At 39.7% G+C, this 22,802-nt stretch overlaps 1 protein-coding gene and 1 non-coding gene across 2 annotated transcripts in view; one reads left to right on the top strand and one right to left on the bottom strand.

The window, feature by feature from the left end:
* col22a1 (collagen, type XXII, alpha 1) overlaps positions 1 to 22,802 on the bottom strand; it is a 67,543-nt gene that overhangs the window by 37,337 nt on the left and 7,404 nt on the right. Inside the window, exons 5-22 of the mRNA XM_031741708.2 lie at positions 18,858 to 18,938; positions 12,606 to 12,717; positions 11,607 to 11,730; positions 11,063 to 11,338; positions 10,888 to 10,968; positions 9,563 to 9,679; positions 9,405 to 9,449; positions 9,233 to 9,295; positions 7,956 to 7,994; positions 6,355 to 6,408; positions 6,205 to 6,258; positions 5,378 to 5,431; positions 3,343 to 3,396; positions 3,192 to 3,236; positions 1,527 to 1,580; positions 1,366 to 1,419; positions 834 to 869; positions 296 to 325 (exon numbers count right to left, since the gene is read on the bottom strand). Coding sequence (XP_031597568.1) covers positions 296 to 325; positions 834 to 869; positions 1,366 to 1,419; positions 1,527 to 1,580; positions 3,192 to 3,236; positions 3,343 to 3,396; positions 5,378 to 5,431; positions 6,205 to 6,258; positions 6,355 to 6,408; positions 7,956 to 7,994; positions 9,233 to 9,295; positions 9,405 to 9,449; positions 9,563 to 9,679; positions 10,888 to 10,968; positions 11,063 to 11,338; positions 11,607 to 11,730; positions 12,606 to 12,717; positions 18,858 to 18,938 — 1,373 coding nt within the window. The remainder of the gene's footprint in view (positions 1 to 295; positions 326 to 833; positions 870 to 1,365; positions 1,420 to 1,526; positions 1,581 to 3,191; positions 3,237 to 3,342; positions 3,397 to 5,377; positions 5,432 to 6,204; positions 6,259 to 6,354; positions 6,409 to 7,955; positions 7,995 to 9,232; positions 9,296 to 9,404; positions 9,450 to 9,562; positions 9,680 to 10,887; positions 10,969 to 11,062; positions 11,339 to 11,606; positions 11,731 to 12,605; positions 12,718 to 18,857; positions 18,939 to 22,802) is intronic.
* trnas-aga lies at positions 17,131 to 17,212 on the top strand. The gene has a single exon. It is a non-coding gene; the product is annotated as a tRNA-Ser (tRNA).

Genomic DNA, 22,802 nt, shown 5'->3' with positions numbered 1-22,802 from the left:
TTCTATAAATTTGTTTGGGTAGTCTATAATACATTTGATTAAGCAAATTAATATATTCTCTTCAATTCATTATTTCCATTTACCGAAATCAATATCGTTTAGCTTTACAATTCCAATTTTCATAAAATGCCATATTTCACTTACTTTTCACACACAAAGCCACATTTTCCAAAGACCAAAAACACCAAATTACTCATAAACAGCATATTTCGTGAGGGTTATTTTTATATTGGTGCCTGGATTTCATCCTGCAGTAACAATCTGCTGTCAGTGAAGATGTTAAACAACTGCTCACCTTCTCACCCCGTAAGCCTTCTGTTTGTACCTGAAATTAAAGCACTGAATAAATAATGACATTCTCACTTTGATTTGTGAAATTCATTGATAGTTACTGTGATGAAAAAGTGTCTGCACAGTGTATGTAAGTGTTTTTTCTCAAAGAAAATAACATATCCATCATTAGTCATTATTAAGCTCATTTTCTTCATCCCATTAAGAGATGTTAAAACGTTTTTTTTAACCCATCAACTAGAAATAATCTATATTTTTAGATATAATAACAAGTGTTGTCAAGTTTCAGCTACAGTCCTGCACTTCACTAACAGACACAGTGATCTCGCTTCCTGTCTTTTTATACGCTTCAGTTAAAAACACGACGATCACTCTTTGATGATCTGCTCTGTCTTTAGCAATAATCATTAAAAAATAGTTAAAATGCAACATGTGAGGTTTAAATGCATGCTGCTGTAACCCTACTATCTTCATCATGACACGAACCAATAATCCTTAAGAGTATAATTCTTATGTACTTTTGGTGTATTTTTGGCACTTACCGCATCCCCAGGTAATCCGGGAAGACCTCTCTCCCCCTGTGACATAGGTCACACAACAAGGACAAACCCATCATTAGAATCAAGAGGCTCTCAGGGTAAAATAAGGGCTGTGATGATGGCACAGCAACAACCATAATTTATGAGATGAGCTGTAGTGCAGGCTAAAAGAAAGTGAAACTTGTGGGTAAAGAACCACGGCAGCTCTTTGTGCTTGTGTGTGCATTAGTGTGTGTGCAGCTGGGTGTGGTAGAAGCATGTGCGTTCCACTGGAGGAATCATCAAAGTTGGTAATTACAGACAGACAAATGAACTGCGTTTTAGTTTCTCAGACAAATGAGGGGGCTGACTTTGATGGTGCACAGAGGAGACTGAGGAATGTCTGGAGAGAGCAGACAGTAGCTTGGGAAGCTTCTGATAAGTCTTTGAAAGAACTCATATCAGCACCACTTAATAACATTACACAACAGTATCATCAGCTTGTAATCAAGTGAACAGTGTTCCAAATACAATAAAGGTAAGTGGGTGGGCATACCTTGTCACCTTTAACCCCGTTGGGCCCAGGTACTCCAGTCAGACCTCTCAAACCCTAAACAATAAAAGAAAAAAACCCATAACCAACAAAAACCTATTAATACAAAGGTGATGGACCAAATGTGTCACCAACTGATGTCGCCATCAAAAATCAACACTTACATCCTTCCCAGTTAAGCCAGGTTTTCCAGGTAATCCATCAAGACCTGGCTCACCCTGAAATGGGAAAATTACATTTTCTCTTTTAAAATGTAGGCAAAAAGGCAAACTTTAAAACCCAAGATAAAAGAACCTTCAAGTAATGAATAAAGAAGGAAATAAGAAACAAAAAACATAATAGCATAAAATCACAATAGGACAAAAGAATAATAGCTATTGTAGCTAAATGCCACAATACTGGGGACAGTTTCACACAAGATAACGCTGACTTAGACATGAAAATGTGTTTTGCTTAATAATGCTTATTTGACCAGATATCATATTTACTTGCATAATAAATCACATCCAGTACTTCCTATACAAACAGTTCTTCACTTGCAATATACAATATCAAGAAAGACCTTCAATAAAAGGTCTTACACTACCATCAGGTTCCTCCACCATCATCAAGTATAAGACTTGTTATTAACATGTCCTTTGGGCCTCTTAGATATCTCTACATGGTGGCTTTGGTTGTAGCTTAAATCTGACCAACCACAGTCGTGGTTAGTACGGGTGTTGCTTAATAAAGAGCAGCTTTTTCAGTCAGCAAGCACAACTTTAAATCAGTCCTGTGTGTCTCCTCCAAACCACCTATTCCCTTTATCGCTTTACTGAGGTAAGGACTTTGCCAGTACTTTTCAGCAACAGGAAATTGCTTACTGTCTGACTGAACAGCTGATGGACAGCTCTAAAAGGGGCATCAGTTTGTCTGAATGGGCCTATATGTGCTTAGAACCTGCTACTCATCCCAATGCCATACGGCAGAGTCATCAGTGGACTGATTTGATGCACAGTTCTTTATTCAAACCATGTTTAAGATGTTTAGCTTGAAGTTAAAGCTGAACATGAAACACTGATCAGAAAAAGAACTCAACACAAAACAGCATTAAATAGTTGAAAACAACTGTTGAATCAGGGAAATAATCTTTCACTGGATTATTAAAAGCCTAAATAACATTCAGTGTGATGGCAAACAGCTCCTAGAAAACTTAAGACATCAACAAAGCTTCAGCGAGCCTAAATGAAGTGCATTATATCCTGTAACGCCCCCACAGAATTCCAGACAGGAAGTGTGGAGAGTAAATCAAGGAAACCACATCTGTTTGCACAATTACGCCCCTCAGTTCTCAGTTCCTCTGAGAAGAAAAGTCTCTTTCTGAAAAGTTAAGCCCGTTATCAGGATTTGCAGTATGAGCTGGTGTTCTGCGCAGGTTCAACCTAGAAACGTGGCCCAAATCCCAGAACACGCTGGGAAAGCAAATGAGCTAACTCTCTCGTGACCTTCAGCAACAACTGTTTTAAAGATGTAGCTCGTATCTGCTGCAGCGGAACTTTTGGCCAAACAATTAGCGGCTGTTGCAGGAGAACCCCAAGTAAGAATATGTGAAGAGTGAAGCAACTGTTTAAACTCCTGACGTCTATCAGGTTGCCGGTAACCTGGTCAGGTTCACAAATTTAGTTTACCCAAATGGAAAACTTTAATTGTCATTAAAGTGTATTTAATATACTTTGAAAGGTGTGAAAGGTAAAATCTCGTAGTTTCTGAAACTGTGTTTGTTGTAGCATGTGGCTACAAAGCAACCTATCCATAAGCCTAAGCCAAAGGGGTTTTAATACGTGTCTTACCCTGACTCCCGGTGTTCCCGTTTCACCTTTTGTACCTGAGTCACCCTATAACAAACCAAAGCAACATGATTATTTTTATAGAAATATATTTCTATAAACTGCCATCAAATCAGACCATCATTTGGTGGACGTTAATTCGGATTATACTTACAGTGACACCTTTTGGCCCTGGTGCACCAGGAATCCCAGCATCCCCTTGAAGTCCCTGTGCAATAAACAAAACAAATACTTGTATTAATAAAAGTTACTGACTTCCACCAAAGCATCACTGTTTCTGACTCAGAAGCATACTGAGGCTCGCTGGGGTCGGCTGAAACTCCGAAAGACAAAAATAGCTTCTGTCAGTGATAAAAATTATCCCGAGAAACCCTTAAATGTTGACTTATGACCTTCTATCCACAAGCTATCCATTTAAAATGAGCAACTTTGTTGATGTTGTGACATAATCGAACCTTAAAAGACCCTCACAAGATTAGAGAGAGAACCTCAATGATCAGGTGATCTCCTATGAGCAAGCAATTAGTGACAGTGGGAAGGAAGAAGTCCATTTAAATGGAAGAAACGACAAACAGAATAAAAAATAAAGTGCTCAGCACACTGGAGTCCCCAGGCAAACTGAGCCTATATTACCATAACGAACAGATGGTTCAGGATCAAACCTTCTTACTTTATTTTTGATAAAGCTCTAATGATAAGCTTTATCAGAAAGGAAGGTTTGAAGCCAAATCTTAATAGAAGAGAGAGTGTCTGTCTCCTGAACTGAGAGCTGGTTCCACAGAGGCGCCTGATAGCTCAGTTTACTTTTAGGAACTCTGGGAACTGCGCATAATCCCACAGATGAAGTGCTCTGTTTGGATAATATGAGGTCCTTGAGCTATTATAGGACCCTCATTCAGAACTTTGTATGTGAGTAAAGGCCTTTAAATCTAATACTGGACTCAGGAAGTCAGTGAACAGAAACTAGTATGATTTCACTCACTGTGACATCTTGGATAAACTGGAGGTTGTGCACTGAACTTTTAGAGTAGCAGTGTTGGGCAGTAACGGAATACATGTTCCGGTGTTACGTATTTAAAATACAAAATATGAGTAATATAATACCAAATAATTAATTACCAAATAATATAATATAATTGCCAAATATAATAATAACCACTGCAGCCAAAGATAGTGCCTGATGAGCCCAGTTGTAAGTAAGCTATTAAGACTCGACTGTACGCTGTGTTCGTGTTTTCCTCCGAAACAACAAGTTCCCTTGGAGCAGCCTTTCAACGCCTCTCTCTGTCTCTCGCTAGCAAAGTTGACCCACACAACAAAGTAAAGCTAGTTTTCGGCTACGAGCCCGACACAGAACCCGACGTATTAGCCAGAGGTCCCTTTACTACGGTTCAGAGCCGCGGACCTGTTTTATATACGTGTTATATATACGAGATCGCTGCAAAAAGTGCAGCCTTACCTACTGTTACTCATTTTATATTAAGATTTAAAAAATCTAGTTGGTATTGGTATGGCAAGTAACCTTCAGTAATAGTAATAAATTACACAGCAATAGTATATTCATGTAGTTGTAAAAAGCATGATAATATATTAAGTAATCCAAAGTATTCAGAATACTTTAGTCTCATTGAATAACGTATTCCCAACACTGTAGAGCAGCCTGATAATAACAAAATATATAGTCCAGCCTTAAAGTTTGTAAAGCTATGAAGCAGCAGCAAAAATGTTTATTCTGATATTGTGCAGATGAATTGAGCCGGTCCTACGAGGTGTTCACTGGTTTTTTTATCATCTCGTATATCCTGTGCTGTGTGGGGATGCTCGTTCGCTTCAGTCTTGGGCAGTCTGTCACAGGCCAGTGGCCCAGCTTGAGCCAGAACCCATGCTCCCATCTGCCTGACTCCCTCACCAGCTGCTGCAGCTTCATCCAAGAGAAAGTCACCCAAACTGGCTACCCCCTTTTTCACAAAAAATCAATACCAGCTTGAGAGGAAATTGTCCAAAAAAACGTATGTACACTCACTTAACAGAACAAGTGCCTCTCTGAAATTGATGCCAAAACCAGAATAGCTTAAGTTTTTTTTTTTCATTTTTTATGGCCTGAAATGTATTTAAAACCTTTTCAAACTGCATGTGCATGTGCAGTCGCTCGTGAATGGATTAAAAGCTGGAAAACCAAATTCACCCACCCTCGGTCCAGCTGGACCTGGTAGCCCTGGATCACCAGCCAGTCCTGCTTGACCCTGATTATGAAAAAAAAAAACATTTGCACAACAGTCACAACGTCTGTGTTTTGAAAAGAAATAGAAAACAAATGTCAGGAAGTTAAACAATTTCTTTGAAAATACATATAATTGTTATAGTTTTACCAAATAGTGTTATAAATACATGCAAATAAGACATTAGTTCAAAATAAAACAGAAAACTGTCACATAGAATCCTCATCTACTTTTGAAATATAATGAAAAGTAATAGTGAGACATTTACTATCAGCTTTTATGAGGATAAAATAAAAAAATAAATGCTTTCGTTTTTTTATTTTATCCTCCTAAAATTCTGATAGATAAAATTAAAACAGGAAGAAGAACTGGAAAAGATGTTTTATGAAACTACCAGTTCCTTATCTTGGTAGGAATTGCTTGGCAAAATAAACAAGGGATACTTTTTGACTGCAGAAATAATAGTTCAAATTCTCATGCAGATGATTTGACACATTTTGGATGGCAGTTTTTTTTAATATAAGAGGTGATTACAAAACATTTGAAGTTCAAACATAAACTGGGAAAAGTTTAAATGAGATTTTTTAAATTCTATTAATTAAAGATGTACTGACAGTTTGGACAGTTGGAAATGATTGATAAAATATAAATACACCATCAAAACCACTTGTTATTTCATGGACACAATCTGTAAATGCCTTTTTTAAAAATATACATATACTTATTTCATACTTTAAATTTTGATATAGGGTATCCAAGTTAAGGTAAAACCATAGCTGTATGAGTTTGCTTCTTACTTTGTCGCCTTTGTCTCCAGTTAAACCATCAATGCCTGGGATTCCACCAACTCCCTGTGAGATGGTTGAAAACACACAATCAGTACCAGTTTGGAGACGTTTAAAACTCTAAATAAAAGTCAAAAGATCTCCAGGTCTCCAGGTTCACACCTTCTCTCCTTTTTGTCCAGGAGGACCTGTCAACCCTATGCTGCCTCTATCACCCTGTGAATACAAAACAAGCGTTAACGTCTATAGTTCAGTCACAGTGAGGCATGCAGGGGGGCCGGGACAGGCGGCGGTGACGTGCTGTCGAAAAAATCAACCCAGCAGTACCACAGAACATGGTTTAGTACCCGATGGATGGACGGTCAATTAAAAACAAAGAACAGGAGATGTATTATCACTGCACACACAGTAACACACAAAGTTAAAGTTATACACAGAACACAAAGACTCACATAAACCGAGACAAACAAAACACTTTTGAGTAAAGGTTCGGGAGCCAGAATATCCTTACAGCTTCACCAAGACCCGCTATGGTTTGGTCGCACATTCGACCAAAGACTCAAGGAACAATGGCTTCCCATTGTCCTCAGAGCATCACACTTTTGGTTTGTACACTGATGTCATCTTCTGTGCCAAGGAATCCCTCGTCTGAGCAAAAAGTAATGGCTGTTAAATTACACGGTACCATGAGGTCTTACCCACCTCAAGACTTCCCTCTGCTTCATAAACCACTTTACAAGTCACAGGAGGTTGCCCTTTAATTATTTCAGGCTTATATCACATTAGCACACGTCGTTTAGATCAGCAAAAGGGACTCCTGTTCTGCTGCACCCCATGGCAAAGAGACATTATCCATAAGAACAGTGCTGCACAGGGAGCTGCCTGTTCTAAAGATGCGATTAGAAGCAATTAAACCAGTTTTGATTTTGCTCCCCCGCCACGTGCTCAGGGAGACTCGATGACCAGCTCAGCCACTTTGAACCGCAGCTTAAAGTCAGTTTACGTCATGTGTTTGCATCAGGTTTGGAAAAGAGGCAAATTGCAGCCTTCCCGTGGAGAAAGTGAAGACAGATGCTTGCACAGTAAGAAACAGAAAAAGTAGCAAGGCGCATTAAAGTTCAATTTAATGCACTTTTATCAAACCAGCAAGGTTTTTTTAAGCTATAACAAGTAGAAAAGTCAAATAAATGTATCATGAAATGACTTTTGCTGTCGCTCTCACTGCACTGCCCCCCCGTAGTGCACCTGTATTATCCAGAAAAACTTACAGGTGTGGTCTCAAAACTATCAGAATAACACTTCTCGTCTTTTAGATCTCTTGGGCCTTTTTAAGTGTCCCTTTCAGTGCAGCAGTGAGTGATGAATACCGAGAAGTTTGTTTCAAGGAATAAATTACACCGTGGGACTCCCGGCTGGCACTGGAAGGCAGCACAGAGGCTGTGATTTGTGCAGACTGGGTGGGCGTCTGCACTGGCTCCCTGCTACATATCCTCTGTGGTAACCTGTCCTATAATTCATACATCTGTTACTCTGACAATAAGAGATGTATGAGCACTTTCCTAGACACTCCCAGGAAAAAACATATAGAAAAAAAGGCAAAGCCAAAAAGCGAGATAGCAAGAAAGATTTGAATAAAATAGATCTGAAGAAGCAGATTAGAACATTTTGTCTACATGCATATAAAATATGCACCTTACACAGACAAACATGTATCTGGGTTAAGATGATGCTCATGCAGAGTCGTGAAGGACAGGTTTACTTACCTTCTCACCTCTGTCACCTTTGACAGAGTTTATACTGCCCTGCAAATAATTAACCAATAAGGATTAATTATTATCGAGGCTGAAAGAAAAGCAGGAAAGCTTGAAAGCATAGCATGTGACATGACCAAGACTAGTTTATTTACAGTGGGGGAAATAATTATTGGATTTGTAAGTTTGCTCCCATCACAGAAATGAAGGATTTTTGTGGTGAAATAAGTATTTGATCCTCTAAAGCTGTCTGTGTGCCCATGTGACACACAGATTCCAAACAATCAGTTGATCATTCAATTGCAGATACTCCTGATCTCAACTGATTATATGTATAAAGCACACCTATCCACAGAATCAGTTTCTTCCAATCCAACCTCTTCACCAACACAGGCAAGACCAAAGAGCTGTCCGTCACCCTCCATGCAGGATCTTACCTCATGGGCTGAGGATGATCATGAGAAAAGTGGTGGATCAGCCTAAAACTACACATGAGGAGCTTGTTATTGATCAGACGGCGGTTGGGGCAACCGTCATTCAGAACACTACTGGTAACATCTAAATGATTCAAAAGGAGGCTTTGGAGAAAATGCTGTGGTCAGATGAAACTAAACTCAAACTCTTTGGCAACAACTCGACCCAACTGAAGGAAGAGAAATGCTGAGTATATCAAACACGGAAGTGGCAAGATAATGCTTTGACACTGTTTTTCTGCTAAGGGTACAGGAAGACTTTACAACACAGGGTCATGGGGCCATGTGCTGTAAAATCTTGAATGAGAACCTCCTTCCATCAGCCAAAATACAGAAGATGGGTCATGGATAGTCTTCCATTGAGGTCATGGAGTGGCTTCGACCTTCTCCAGACCTCAATCTTATAAATTTGTGAGGGGATATTTGAGTTGCAAAGTGGTATCCAAGAAACCGAAATGATTTTGAGAGTTTCTGTAAGGAGAGCTGGGTTCAAATCCCTCCTGAGATGTGTGCAAACCTGGTGACCAACTACAAGAAACTTCTCACTGCTGTGCTTGCCAACAACGCTTCTCCACCAAATACTAAGTTATGTTTTGGTTAGAGATCAAATGCTTATTTTCACTCAATGACATGCAAATCATTTTATAACATTTATGCAATGTGTTTACATAAAAATCATGACTCTTTCTTTGAAAGTGAGCAATCTTACAAATTCAGCATAGGATCAAGTAATCAATTCCCTCACTGTAATCCAAAAACTTTGAAGCTATCTTAAAAGTAAAAGATGTGACTGTGGACATTTTTAAGTTTTCATACACTTTCTCCTTTTTCTCCTTTGAGTCCAGGTGGTCCGATAGCACCCTTAGGGCCAGTGTCACCCTGAAAAAGGTAGGCAGGTTCACACAATAAAAATAAAGCTGAACAACTATAATGAAAGTGTAATCCTTTATCACAAACACTATAGAACTGAAAGGCAGTGGTAGATGACCTTGTCACCCTTAGGACCTGCAACACCGGGTGCACCCATGCGACCCTGTGAGAGATGAAAACACAGCCGTCTTTTGAAAGCCATTGAAGAAAGGATTCCCACTCATCCGTGCAAATAATAGAGAGGGATTAGGCGTGGTAAAATCAGCGGGGCTTTACCTTTTCTCCAGCAGGGCAGGAGCAGTTCACTTGAGGGCCTCGTTGTTGCTCAGCACTGGTAGGTGTTGGCGTGGGGATCTTGTAAGGGGGAGCCTCTGTCACAACCATCTTAGGGCACTGAAATGAAGCAATTTATTTTGATAAAACTGGACATGATGCTGTGATAGAAGTGGCAGGCATCTCTGATTAAGACTAAAACTATTCAGACCCACACTTTTAACTTTTAAAGTAGCTTTAGAAGGAATTATACCTGTATGTTCTATACCTTTGTGACAAGCTGATGATGATCAGTGTCTCTCCTGGGTGTATATTACTGCTATATTAAGGTTTGCATCCCTGTGATCCAAAAACTGACGCTTCAGGATGCTCAAGTCTGAAACATTTCATTTCAGATGTGGCTCTTTATGATGTCATAGAGTCACAAGCACACACTGTTTAAATCGTATGTTTCCGAGGGTTAACCAAAGAGAAGGAAGTGGGAAAAAATGAATGAGAAAGTAGCTAAAAGGGCTTCAGACAGTGAATGAATTGAGGGGCTGCACCAGCACACGGTTTAACATAAATAAGAACTATTTTGAGCTATTGTGATTCATGCAAAGCTACTCTAGTGCAGTCCAAGAATTAAACATTAGCATGACAGCTATCTTATGTGTACTCAGCTAGATCCTATAGGCTGTTTAGTTGTCTCTTAATTACCCAGTTAGCAAAATTACCTAGTTGTAAGCTGGTCAGATTCAAAGACAATCATTTTTTTAATCTGTGGTAGATGTGCCCGGGTCAGGTCATTTGTGTTATAGCGTATATCTGTTTAAGGCGCTCTCAAGGAGACAAAGAAACACTGTACTTCTGTATTTACTCTCAGGATTGTGGCGGTAATGTGTATTAATACAAAATCAGTTTTAAGTAATGTGTCAACTCTGTTAATCAGCTAATAAATACCACCGTGTGGAGGTCTGATTAGTCAAATTGGCAAGTAACTGCTTGTTTCTGTGTCCATCACATTTCAAAGGAGCAAGTGGAAAATATTTTGTTTCACCTCATCATAAATGTGTATGAGTGTCAAACTGTTCCTCTAAAGCTGTTTGATAAAGCTGTATTGTACAGAGTTACAAAGTAACAAAGCTAAACTGAATATTCAAAGTAGCTTAGCTGTGTGTTTTCAAGCTAGAAATGAGCTTGGGGGGGAGGGGGTCTCTCGTTTGTAACTGGCATTGGATATATTTCTATACAACCAGGTACTTCCACGGCTTAGCAGCATCTGAAAGACGCATTTGCCTTTCACTGCAAAGACGCAGACTGTGGGCCTGTTGGCCTGTAATACTTACAGGCCCATTGGGTAGATCACAGCAGGTTTCCAGCTCGGCATGCTTGGAGTCGCAGTAAATCATCATTCGCTGAAGGTCAAACTGTATGTACACAAATTAACAACAGGTCAACTGCAGAAAAATAACCTTGACTAACATGAATCACGCTGTTGCCAAAACAGAGGTGAAGACTTACATCAATTGGCACACTGTCATACAGCCTTTTCCCAATCACTGTCTTCCCCTGGATATCAATGTCCTCTCTGTCTTCTATCGGCAGCGTCTGGATGTGCTTGCAATCCAAGTACAGAGACACAGACTTGGACTCCACACTGAGAGCAATCTTGTGCCAGTTGCGGTCAAACAGGTTGTCGACCTCAGGGTTTTTGAACACAGCCCTCACAGCATCTTTTGTAAGGCCCACAGCGTTGTACTCCACTGCCTTGTTCTCACCGTCCAGACGGATGGACACCTGACAGGTCAGAAGCACAGGGATGTGAACTGAAACTTAAAGGAGCTTGTTTTCCACAGAGGGAAGTAATAAATGTACAAAAACAAATAAAATATTGCCAATTCTAAGGCACAAAGTAATTGTATGTGATTTTTTTCGCCTTTAGTTTTGACAGTTGGAATGAAAAAGAGAAGTCAGCAAGGTGAGCCTATTCAACGATGTAATTCTCCAAGTTGGGCCACATGCAGAGACAGGCACATTTGTCACTATTTACATTTGGCTCACTCACCTGTGGAATTCCATATTTGTCAAAAACCTGCCAGAGGTACCAGTCTTCACGCCTCGAGGTTTTCCTGAATTTAAATGTGGTCACAAAGGCATATTCGTCTGGCAGCCCTTGACGAAACACATCTCTGTGGAATAAAAGTACATCATTATTATTATTGCTTTACTTTTCTCTTTTTCGTGGATGTGGTAAACCACCAGTTGCGTTGGCTGTACAGCAGTTGAAATATTAATGTATAAGATTAAACACGGTCCCAGTGTTTTACCTAGCAACCTAGCAACCCGTGTGTTTGTAGCTACTCTTCCTGCTGTCCTTAGCAGTTTTACACTGACTTCTTATATTTAAACTATTGCCTGTGTATCCATTCTGTAAAATTTAAAAACCTTTCAAAAAATAGGATTAGCCAGGATGCTCACTAGCTAACAATTTGGGATTGACACCTTGTTAGCCAACTGGATTATTTCACAATCACATCCAGCGCTTGTTCTGCTGTTTCAAAACACCACAATGGTAAAAATGCAAATGCAAACACTTCAAAAGGAACTTAAAAAATCAATGGGGGGTGTTACTCTAGACACGACTAAATTGGTGTCTTTAGTACTTAAGTAGATGGCTAGTGGCTGTTTCAAAGCTGCCAAAGAAAGTGTCTCTTTTTAATATCACATTTTACTGACATTTCATCTGGCTGTGATCAGATAACGACATATCAACTCTAACTCCACAAAGTTAATATACAGAAGATGTCATTAATATAGCTACATGGTAATGATGTTTCACATGGGATTGTGTCATAATGTATTGTTGGTCTTAGTTGTGTTTGGGTTTGAATCTCCTCATTGTTGGAGTTGTTGAGTAGGAAAAATGTCCTTTTCAGCCAGAACCGAGATGTAAAGGAATGAACTTTTGGAGACTTCGGAGACTTCACTTTTGCCACTTTCACATGCATTGACAGGGCTCAAAAACAAGCTGAGCTGTTTAAAGCATAATGGGCAGGTCACTTACTCTGTCTGTTGTACTATAGGCATGGTGCCAAGGCGAACATATGAACTTTGGCCATCTTCAGCTCTGGTTCCCAGAATATCTCTCACATTGAAATACTCCATCAGGTCAAATCCTGCAGCAACACAGTAAAGAAGCCTAGTTGGACTCCACACACACATAAAAAAATCATGCCAGGCTCTCCAGTCATGAAGCTGAGTTATGGTTTTGTCAGATTTCTAGGGGGTACACTGAAGTTTAACTGGGTCAGTCCCACCACACCCTGCAGCGACTGTGTTTTGGACTTTTTGAAGAATCGCTGAATTAATGGACAACTGGAAAATACAGATGTTTTCTGGACCATTTAAATATTTGTTAGATTTGTTGCCAGAGTGGGGAAAAAAAAGCTCGTTTCCACTGCTGGTAAGGTCCTCGTGTGAGTCTGAGAGAGCGCATGTGTGTGTACATTGTTCTGCAGCGTGTGATTTGAAGTGGTGTGACCACAGACCATATTTAGGTGGTTTAGAGAGGACACTCCCTTGTACAACAAACAAGTAGCTGTAGCTATGGCGATGCCAGTAAGACGAGAGCTTGTGCAGCACTAATGCTGCCAGTCTGTCCAGCAGCTCTCACTGAAAGCTGGTGGTTAGCCTATGTTGTGTAGTCTGAGCTCTCCGGAAAACAGACTGCGGCACGAGTGAGTCAACACAATGAGAACAGCCTCAACATTTTCCTGCACAGCCCTAGTTATGCAGCAAAATCTCCGTGAGACTTCTAGTGGGAATAATAACAGCAGCGCCCTAATCTTTCAAAGAGGAAACCGCAGCGTTAAGGTGGTAATGCGAGAGTCTGGCAGAAAAGCTCAGTGGATGTCATTAGAAATAGCTTGGAAGCAGGTGGTTAAGCGCACACTTAGCCTGCCCCTCTGTCATTAGCAACAGAGCAAAAAATAACATTAGAATCAAAAGTCTTCATGACAGACATAACTGATCTGCCATCAGCCCCACACCACAGCTGCTTTCTCTGTCAGAACGTGCCTCACATGCACCGTTACCAATTATTTTATTCACTCAGCAGTGGGTGGAGACTTTGTCTTTGCTCAAACACACACACAAGGAAACATTTCTCATTGTCTTTCATTCATTTTGATTATGAAACAGCTTTATTAGTTAGGTTACCTTTACTGGCCACCAGATGGTGCTGTTTCTTTGCTGACTCAAAACATAAGAGTCATCAATTTTGCCTTAGTGTTTTTGTTGTTTGTTGTTGGGTTTTTCATGCAGAAAAACCCCAAAAAGATTTGTTGCTGTGTTCTGATACCTGAGACTTTTGCCTTATTTAAACCATGGGATGGGATACTCGCAAAATCCCCCCCAGTCTCAGTTATTTTTAAAAAGTCTGCTGAGCTACGTGTGACGTAAAATGGCTCACCTTCCTTTGCTATCTGAAAGAAAACACTTTGAATAATTGACAACTTAACAACTAAAAAGTGAATCTTTGCTGTACAAAAGCGATGTTTGCTGGTTATCAGTTGCTCGAGGAAGCCACGCAGCTGTGAGTTACACTGGCCTCGATTCTCCCTGTCACTGTGCTGCATCGTGCACACCATGCTGTTTCTGTGGCTCTTTGGGGCCAAATCTGAGCACAAAGCTGTAATTTGAACTGGCAGCAGATAGCGTATAATCAACCCAAAAAGTTATTTTGGACAGCCAAAAACGACCACTGGGGTGATCTGCGGCAAAAGCCAGATGAGTTCACTGACTGGGAAAGGCGAGCGCATACACACAGCATTCTTTTGATGGGAGCAGATGGCAACATTTGTACAGTAGATAGTGAGCGCGGAGCCACGGAGATGCTCCGCAGCCTCTTGTGTGCGCTCGGTACCCCGAGGGGGTCTGACTAGACAGCCCGTGATAAATACAAGTCTCATTCAAACCGCAGGTCTCTTGGCTGTCAAATCATAATAAGTGGCGAATAGTCTTGACATTTAGCAAAGAGAACTGCACTCGCTGTGCACCAGCGCAGAAGCATTTGTTGTGTAATTATAAGAAGGACCTGCAGGAGTAGCAATGATAAACACCGTGTGTCTGCATGAAGAGAAAATCTCGGTGTGCTTACCCACAAACTGAAAAAAAGTACTTTACTCAAGCAAGTTTGACATTGTACATCTTAAAGTCTGCATTTACAGAGCGACTGTAGCTTGGAAATCCCCAGACATCTTTATCATGTCAGGGAGCGTCAGACCTCAGACTGCTGTATGATAACATTTCGCCCCAAGTGGGGCCCACAGCAGGTTTTTGCTCGTAGAAAAGACCTGATTGTGACGCAACTGTCTGTGTTACATTCAAGGTAGAGAAAAAAAATCAATAAGCACCCCTGTGCTGTATTTACTGATGCTAAAGTGAAATTAAAAACTAAACATTTGCTTCCAGACAACACTATGGGAACAGTTAAAGTATAGAAAATGAGTAATTATGATGGAATTTAAAATTATGATAGTGTTTAGCTGTAACTAAATGTAAAGGAAATATAAATCAGTGCAGTGTAGAGTGTATTCATGGCCTGTTCCACAGTATTCTATACTTTGGGTACAAGGAAAGTATTTCCCATAGAGTTTTCCGCTGGAACAAGATCTGACAAACAAATCATTGGTCAGAGGATTTATTCCAGTACGAGCGCTTAGCGCATCTGACTAAGTGATACATCTGCTTAAGAAAGCATCAGTGGCTTTCAGTGATTTATCAAAAGTTTGTTCTAATTTCTTTTGCGGCTGAGAGAAAAAGCCAAACCACATAATTAGCACTCGCCCAGTGACGAGGATGTGATAATGTGTCTTGACAGCACAAAGTGGCGCTGTCTCTGATCATGAAAACACTCTTTCAGTCAAAAAGTCAGTGTAACTTTTTAGCAACTATAAAGAATAAGAGGATACATCAGGGATAAAGCTTTCTCAAAGGGTTCTGTACTTCAGTCCAATATATACCTATATTAACATAAAACAGTTCAAAAAGACTTATAAAAATATGATCTTCTCGAACTATAAAGAAAGGGATCATATCGAAATTAAGTGAATGTCTCTATTTAAAAAATTTCATGATGTGATATTATAGTATATAGTATATATTATCAGAAATCTGTTCACTATTTTTATTACACATTATATCAGTAAGGAAGCTGACTAAATATTAACTGATAACTTATGGCAAAGGGGTGGGATTAAGCGTGTACTTCTTCCCACTCCCTTTCAACATGTAAATGAATCAGAACGGTAGCAATATTGAAATGTATTGACTTTGGTATAGTATTTTTTTTCTCTTAGTTTCTTTACTAAATGTCCCTGTATATTGTTTACATGTTTGAAATAAATTAACAATAAATAAAAATAAATAAATATATACTCTTAAAACCTGACTACAGTATGAGGGGAAATAGTGTTCATTTAGCAAAACTGAAATACAATAAACAAATATGCACTGCACTGAAGTATTTAAAAGTTCAGACTTACTAGCTCTTAATATTTCACAGAAGATCTCTCAAATAATTGTGAGAAATTAACTGATAATTATGAGATTATGTGGTAACCAGGCAGGAATTACAAGCCACTGCTATTCGCTAGTGCATCCAGTTTACAGCTAAGTCTTCATAGTTTTTTTCACCAGGTTATAAATGTAAAAAGTAAATGTATGTAATGTAAATTAAAGGAAGTAGACTTCACATCATAGCTCAGTGTGTAACTCCATATATTGATGTTGAGAGCTGTGGATGCTAATGGACTGACAATCTATATGGATGCTACGGAAAAACAGCTCCATGCTGAGACGTCTGTGAACACTCGCCTGATGAATTTACAGGTTCAGTAACTCATTTCACTGAAATTTGGATTCAAATTGAATTTTAAAAAATTTAATATTTTGGACAGTTTCAAATTTAGGATTATCTGGAGCATGCTCATTGGTTAATAACTGACAAGTTATTAACCAATGAGAAAACAGTTCTTCATCTCATTGGAATTTTTGTTAGTTTGTTTCCTTTTTATTAAACTAAAAAAATACATCTGGGAACTTTTAAAAGTCTGTTGTTGACAATTATCTACAACTTTACTACTATTTAAAGTCATATTCATCACATTAAATCAAGGAGCACGACTGGCCCTGTCCCTCACTAATTGACTTATGCATTAAAGCTGTCTCTGAAGCAAAAGGATAAACAGATACTGCACAGGACCGCCGAGCTCCCAGGCCTCTGGTGGAAGACCCAAGTTTGAAGGATAAAGACGGCCCGACGGGGGCGAGAGGGGAATAAAAAAAATATGGGCTGTTATATTAAATATTAATCATTATCATCCATCAGAATCAGAATGAGAATCAGAATGTCTTTATTGTCACAGGTACAGCGAAATTAAAAGTGGTCCCTGATCACTGCATCATCCCTAAAAATATAAAAATATAAATAAAACAATAAAATTTAATAAAATCAATAAATAAAATGCTTAAAGTGCTAATAAGAATAGTGTGACCAAACATTCACATACATTCCCACACACATAATGGTTGTTGTGGCCGAGTGGTTAAGGCGATGGACTAGAAATCCATTGGGGTCTCCCTGCGCAGGTTCGAATCCTGCCGACAACGAATGATTCTTTTAGGGTGCAGGGATAGCTCAGTAGGTACAGTGGTGGCCCCATGATCAGAAAGTCAGGGATTCGAATCCACTGAACAGCTACCCTGAGGTACCCCTGAGCAAGGTACCGTCCCTACACACTGCTGCCCAATGGCTGCCCACTGCTTCACTGAGTGAATGAGTTAAATGCAGAGTGGAATTTCCCCACGGGATCAATAAAGTATACATTTTTATTATTACATGCAGACACCATCCATCTTTGATTTGCAGATGTTGCATCTACAAACACAAGTCTTAAGCTTACCCAGTTATTTTTTCTCCAAAACAGATATATTTGGTTTTGTTTTTTAACTTCATTTCATTAATGTTTTTATATTTGAATTCATTGCCAGCTGGTGTCTTTCTATTTCAAGTTTCCATGTTATGTCTGTGTGGTTTTCCTCCCACATGTCTAAAGACATGCAGTCTTGATAAAATGTCCTTAAGAAGTGACATGTTTTTGGTCCAAGTGTGTTGGCTGTCATTCGGCAGCCTCTTCAGGGTGTACGCAGTGAAGTCCAGTAGCGTTGTGGTGCTGACCAAGAGTGATATACAAAAGAGATGGAAGGATGTCCGGGTTTTAAATAATTTTTTTTTTAAGAAATCAAAGTCTGTCTTTCCTGAATAAATCAACAGAACAACCTGTGCCAGCCAAGTATGTTAAGAGGGAACATTTCTAAAAACATAGCTTTTCGGTGCTCTTACATCTCTTTTTCCTTGAACCTGGACTTAGCACGAGTCCAAACACTCATGCCTGTGCATCTGTTTTTTCTCTTACTGTGATGGATGTGGGTGGGAGACACAGACAGGAACTGAGATTTCCCAGAACGCACTATTATAACTGGTGGATAAACGGTTTTCAAGACCTCGGAGAAGAACCTTTAACACAGGAGCGTGGAATGTGTGGAATAAAAACATCTAATGATGGAGCGCTACATGCTAGTAAAACAGCAGCTTCACTGCTAATCTTAAAAAGAGCAGCACCTTGTCTTGACTCTTGTTTGTGATTTCCTTAGCCTGGATTTCAATAGTGAAGCTGCAATAACAAACATGTCTGGCGAGTGTACTGAGAGGTCACGTCTTTCTACAGACAAAGTACTGCGGCGCCTCAAGTGGTCATCTGAAAGGTTTGAGTTTGATGCAGATGAAATGGATAAGCTCTTCAGAACTGTTATCTCCCAGAAAAGGATGGTGACCTCGCTTCAGATAAAGCTGAGGAGTCTATCCTAGATAGAAAAGTAAGTTCAAGTATCTTGGAGTAAGAGATCGAGGCACCAGCAGGTCAACCATACTAGTAAAAAGAGCTGAACCATGAGGTGAAGCTCTGAATTTGCCCACTTTAAAACTTGATTTTGAAAAAGACGAGTGTTTTGTTTTCACAAGTATATTTAGAGAGCTGTCAGAGAATTAGCAGCTTCCTGGTCATGAATTAAACCACTTCACTTTATATTCTCATGGAAAGAGAGAGAAACTGTGTGTGAGAACAAACTCTTTGCATGGAATAAATGTTTTTGGAAAATGTAGGAAATGCTTTCAGAAATAAAGACCTGACTTTGTGGTTGACACGTATTGCCAGTGCTGCATGTTGCTGTTAAGAAAGCAGCAGTTTGCACATACCTGGAACCTCTTCAAGACCATAACTGGTGCTGCCGGGCTTAAACCGATCAGGTTGAACCTTCATATTTGGACACAGGACATCTGAGAAGAAAGCAAAATAATTCAGTTAGGCACGCTCGTGCTCTCATTGGACCATGGGGAGAAAGATATGGTAACCCTGTATCTTCCTGTTCAAAATCGAATCATATGTTATTGTTTTATTAGAAGAAGCAATCAGTGGGAAACATTCTGAGGGGTCAGACGTAAGAGATGTGAAGTGTCATGTTGTTAAACTGATTTGCGATGAGGGGAGCACCAGCGCAGACAGTCTAGCCCCCATTTCTGCCGTTTGATATCTGGGGATGGGAAGCATGTGGATGGCCGAGTGACGACTGAGATGGCTTTTATAGTGGGGGGGGGGTGACAGTGTTATATTTCCACACACGCGCAGCTCAGTGATGGTGATGACAGCAAGAAAGGCAACCCCTTCAGGTTGGCAGGAGGGCCATTTTCTGTGTCAGGATGCCAGCTTCTGTGAAGGGTGCTGTCTAGTTTCAGAAGATGTAAACATTTGCTTAATGTGACCGACAGTTTTTGAGGATCACTTCACTCCTGCCTAATCCATGGATACAGATTAGCCTTCATCCATATTGATTTTGCTGGTTCACGTGAGTTTACGTTTGTTTGTTTTTTACTAAACTGTGTCATAAAGCACATGCACTAATAATCACATGTGAGCGTGCTGACACAGTAAAGAAATGTGAACACGGCAAACTTTATACCAGCTAAATGTTAATATGTCAACAAGGCCTCACTGCCTTCCCATAAATGCTGGGTGGAGGACATAATGATACACCTCAAAATAGAACAACTCAGGTACAGAATTCAGGGCTCACTTAAGTTCATGAAGAGCTGGTGGCTATTTCTTATTGTGCTGGAATAACATCCGTTAACTTAAAGTTGTTTTTTTTTAAATCATTTTCATTGTTGATTTTTTGTTTCTCATTGTACTATAGTGTATACAGCTTGATGTCTGGCTATTCACAGAACATAATAATACTCAAAAAAACAAGACGAATTAGTACAAATATTCAAATACACTCCTGTGCAAAAGTCTCACTCCACCATCATTTATTCTTTATATTTTTATTCCCAGAACTTTTAAAGCTGTCTTGAGCCATAGTTTCTGGAGGACTTTAAAACTTTTTCATCATACATTGGTTGCTTTATTACTAATTTTCATTTTTAGTCCAGTCTTTTTATCGTTTTCAAAGGAGTTTGTTTGTTTGCTTACTTTTTGTTAATTAAGCCAACTAGCCCTCACCTATGAATCATTCAAACATTAAAGTAGTGCTGTGTCTAGACAAAAAAAGCCAAATGTGACACAGTATAACAGGCATAAAATACTACTTTTGAACCATTAATGTGATTCCCAAAGAGCAATTTGATGGAAATTTTGAAGTCTAAAAGGCTAACTACAACAGATTAACAGCATCTTAAAGTGAAATCCTTAAGAAAAAGCAAAAAATCCAGCAAAGACCTGACACAGCCCCAGGAGATGTGTGCGGTGCTTTAGTTCTTCTGTCTACTGTTCACTGAAGCCCCATCAAAGTGGTCTCAGTGAAAGAGTGGCTGTCAAGAACCCATTCTTAAGGTAAGGGAAACAGGAAGAAAAGGACAAGGTATGTCAAATTACACAAGAGCTGGGCTGATATTAAGATAAACAAATTTTACATTTTTGTTTCAAATCGTTGGAAGGTACAGGTGTCAGGAAAGGAGGTCCGGACACCCACAACAGTGGGCATCTACAGCTATCTGTAAAACATGGAGGAGGCTCTGTGATGATTTGAGGCTGCATTTCAGCTGGTGGTGTTGAAGAGTTTGTCAAAGCTGATGAATTTCTGAACACAGAACAGTATAAATTTTGAGCTACCATGCAATACCAGCTAGAAAGAGCTTGACTGACATCAACTTCATTTTTTTTTTTTTGCATTAAATTTTTTTAGCATTACACTGATAGTGTAATGCTAAAAAACAATATCAGTGATGGATTGGCATCTTTATGTGAATTGTACGAGCATTTCTTAACATCAGTGACTAGGATCAAGGCTAAGCACGATAAGGGGGAACCATGAAACATTTTAAAAGTAGACAGAGGATGTGTCAACAGCACCGGTGATAGTACATACGCTTGCTAGCTTGCTAGTGTGACCATCATTGCAAAACATTGTAAACATTATATACCACACAAGTGGGTACATTTTAAACTGACATTAGCATTTGGCTCAAAATAATGCAATGCTATGTTTTGTTTCGCCTCAGAGCTGCTAGCATAGTTGTAAACTTAGACATATAGACTTTCCTTTTTATGGTCATTCTTTTGCTCTAAGTGCCATGATAAACTTTCCACTCTGTTGATTGCTGAAATTAAACTGCATTTTTATCAAGACAAATCTGTATCCTCCACTCTTTGAAACTCTCCCTGATCGGCTCCCTTGTGTTAACTTTCAGTGAACAACAGCAAATCCAAATCTTGTTACCCTTTGGAATCACTATATCATGAAACCTGTTATTATGTCATTGATTTGTCTAACCATGAATGCTATGATGCATATATTATCTGACAAGTGAGACACTCCAAATTCCCTAACAGATGCATTATTTGCTGAAAATCTATTTTCTTTCCAATTCACAGCTGTAAAAATCTTCACTGCAGAAAGACTTTTAACCTGTAGCACTGATTATGAGAGCCTGTCAGCTCTTGAATACTTTATCATGCCAAAGTAGTGGAGTTATTACAGTTTCTTGTGCATTGTTTTTAATTTGGGCTTGACATCTTTCATTGGGAGCGAAACTGGAGGAGACAGTTTTTTGCTTCCACACGTACACCGGTATTTTTGAAAACGCAGATTTTTCTGTGCGTTTGCACCTTTCGTCCACATGTAAACGGCGTTTTCGGTCAATGAAAACGGAGATTTTTAAAAACTCCTGCCAAGGTGGAGATTTTCGAAAACTCAGTTTTTCCGTGTGGACGAGGAAAACGGAGAAAACGCAGCGTCAAAGGTGTGCGCCTTTTTTTGACGTCACACTGTGCGCCAGGTTATTAGCTGTGTCCCAAAACGTCGGCTGCATCCTCCGGAGGCCACATTTGAAGGCCGATTACGTCACAGCCAGGCGACGAAGGCTGTCCCAATTCGTCGACTCCTTCAAATGCGGCCGACAAATGCGTCCTTCATTTCCCCGAATTTGAAGGATGGGTCGGGTGTGTCCTACGTGGCCCACCATATCCCAGAATTCATAGCACGGCCCAGCCAAATTTCAGCTGCCAACAATGGCGGCCGCTACTAAGTTCTAAAATTAGTCTTATTAATCTTTCTGGGTCACAAAATAAACTTTTAACATATTTTCAGGCGAGAAAGTAGCGGTGTAAATTACAAATATCTGCTTGGTTTATCAAGACATCGTATATTTGCAGGTTTTCGGAGACATTTGTTACCCACCCGCTCGATAGCAATGGTCACTCCAGCCGGCGAGAGCAGCGAACTCCCGGCTTCATCGTTTTCAGACCCCCGCTCTTTTGCTACTCAGGTTAAACATGATATATAAGTCACTCGGATAACTTAAAAATGTAATTGTTTGCCTTTTTTCGGTGTTTTATTTGTTCCGGAGTAAATCGGTTTGGCTGAGATCAAAGTTATTAGATTGTTAGATTAAATAAAACTTTATTAAACCATCAGGTGGGCGGGTGGGTTCCTCTGGGATTTTCACACAGCTGAATAAACGTCAAACAGAAAACTGATTAAATAGAAGTGTGAGACGGTCGAGAATTTACGCCAGTGTCCTGTTATATTTTAGATAGCAAGGAGCAGACGGCCGAGTTTATTAAACTCCACCGACATAGCGGTGATGCAAATCTGAAGGCTAGACCGTCCCATTTCACAGCCTCGCACTTCTGGCCTTCTCGGT

Source organism: Oreochromis aureus, linkage group 22 (genome assembly GCF_013358895.1).
Source record: "Oreochromis aureus strain Israel breed Guangdong linkage group 22, ZZ_aureus, whole genome shotgun sequence".
Lineage (NCBI taxonomy): Eukaryota > Metazoa > Chordata > Actinopteri > Cichliformes > Cichlidae > Oreochromis > Oreochromis aureus.
Note: the sequence above shows the minus strand (reverse complement) of the source record. Positions and strands in the feature narration are given on the sequence as shown.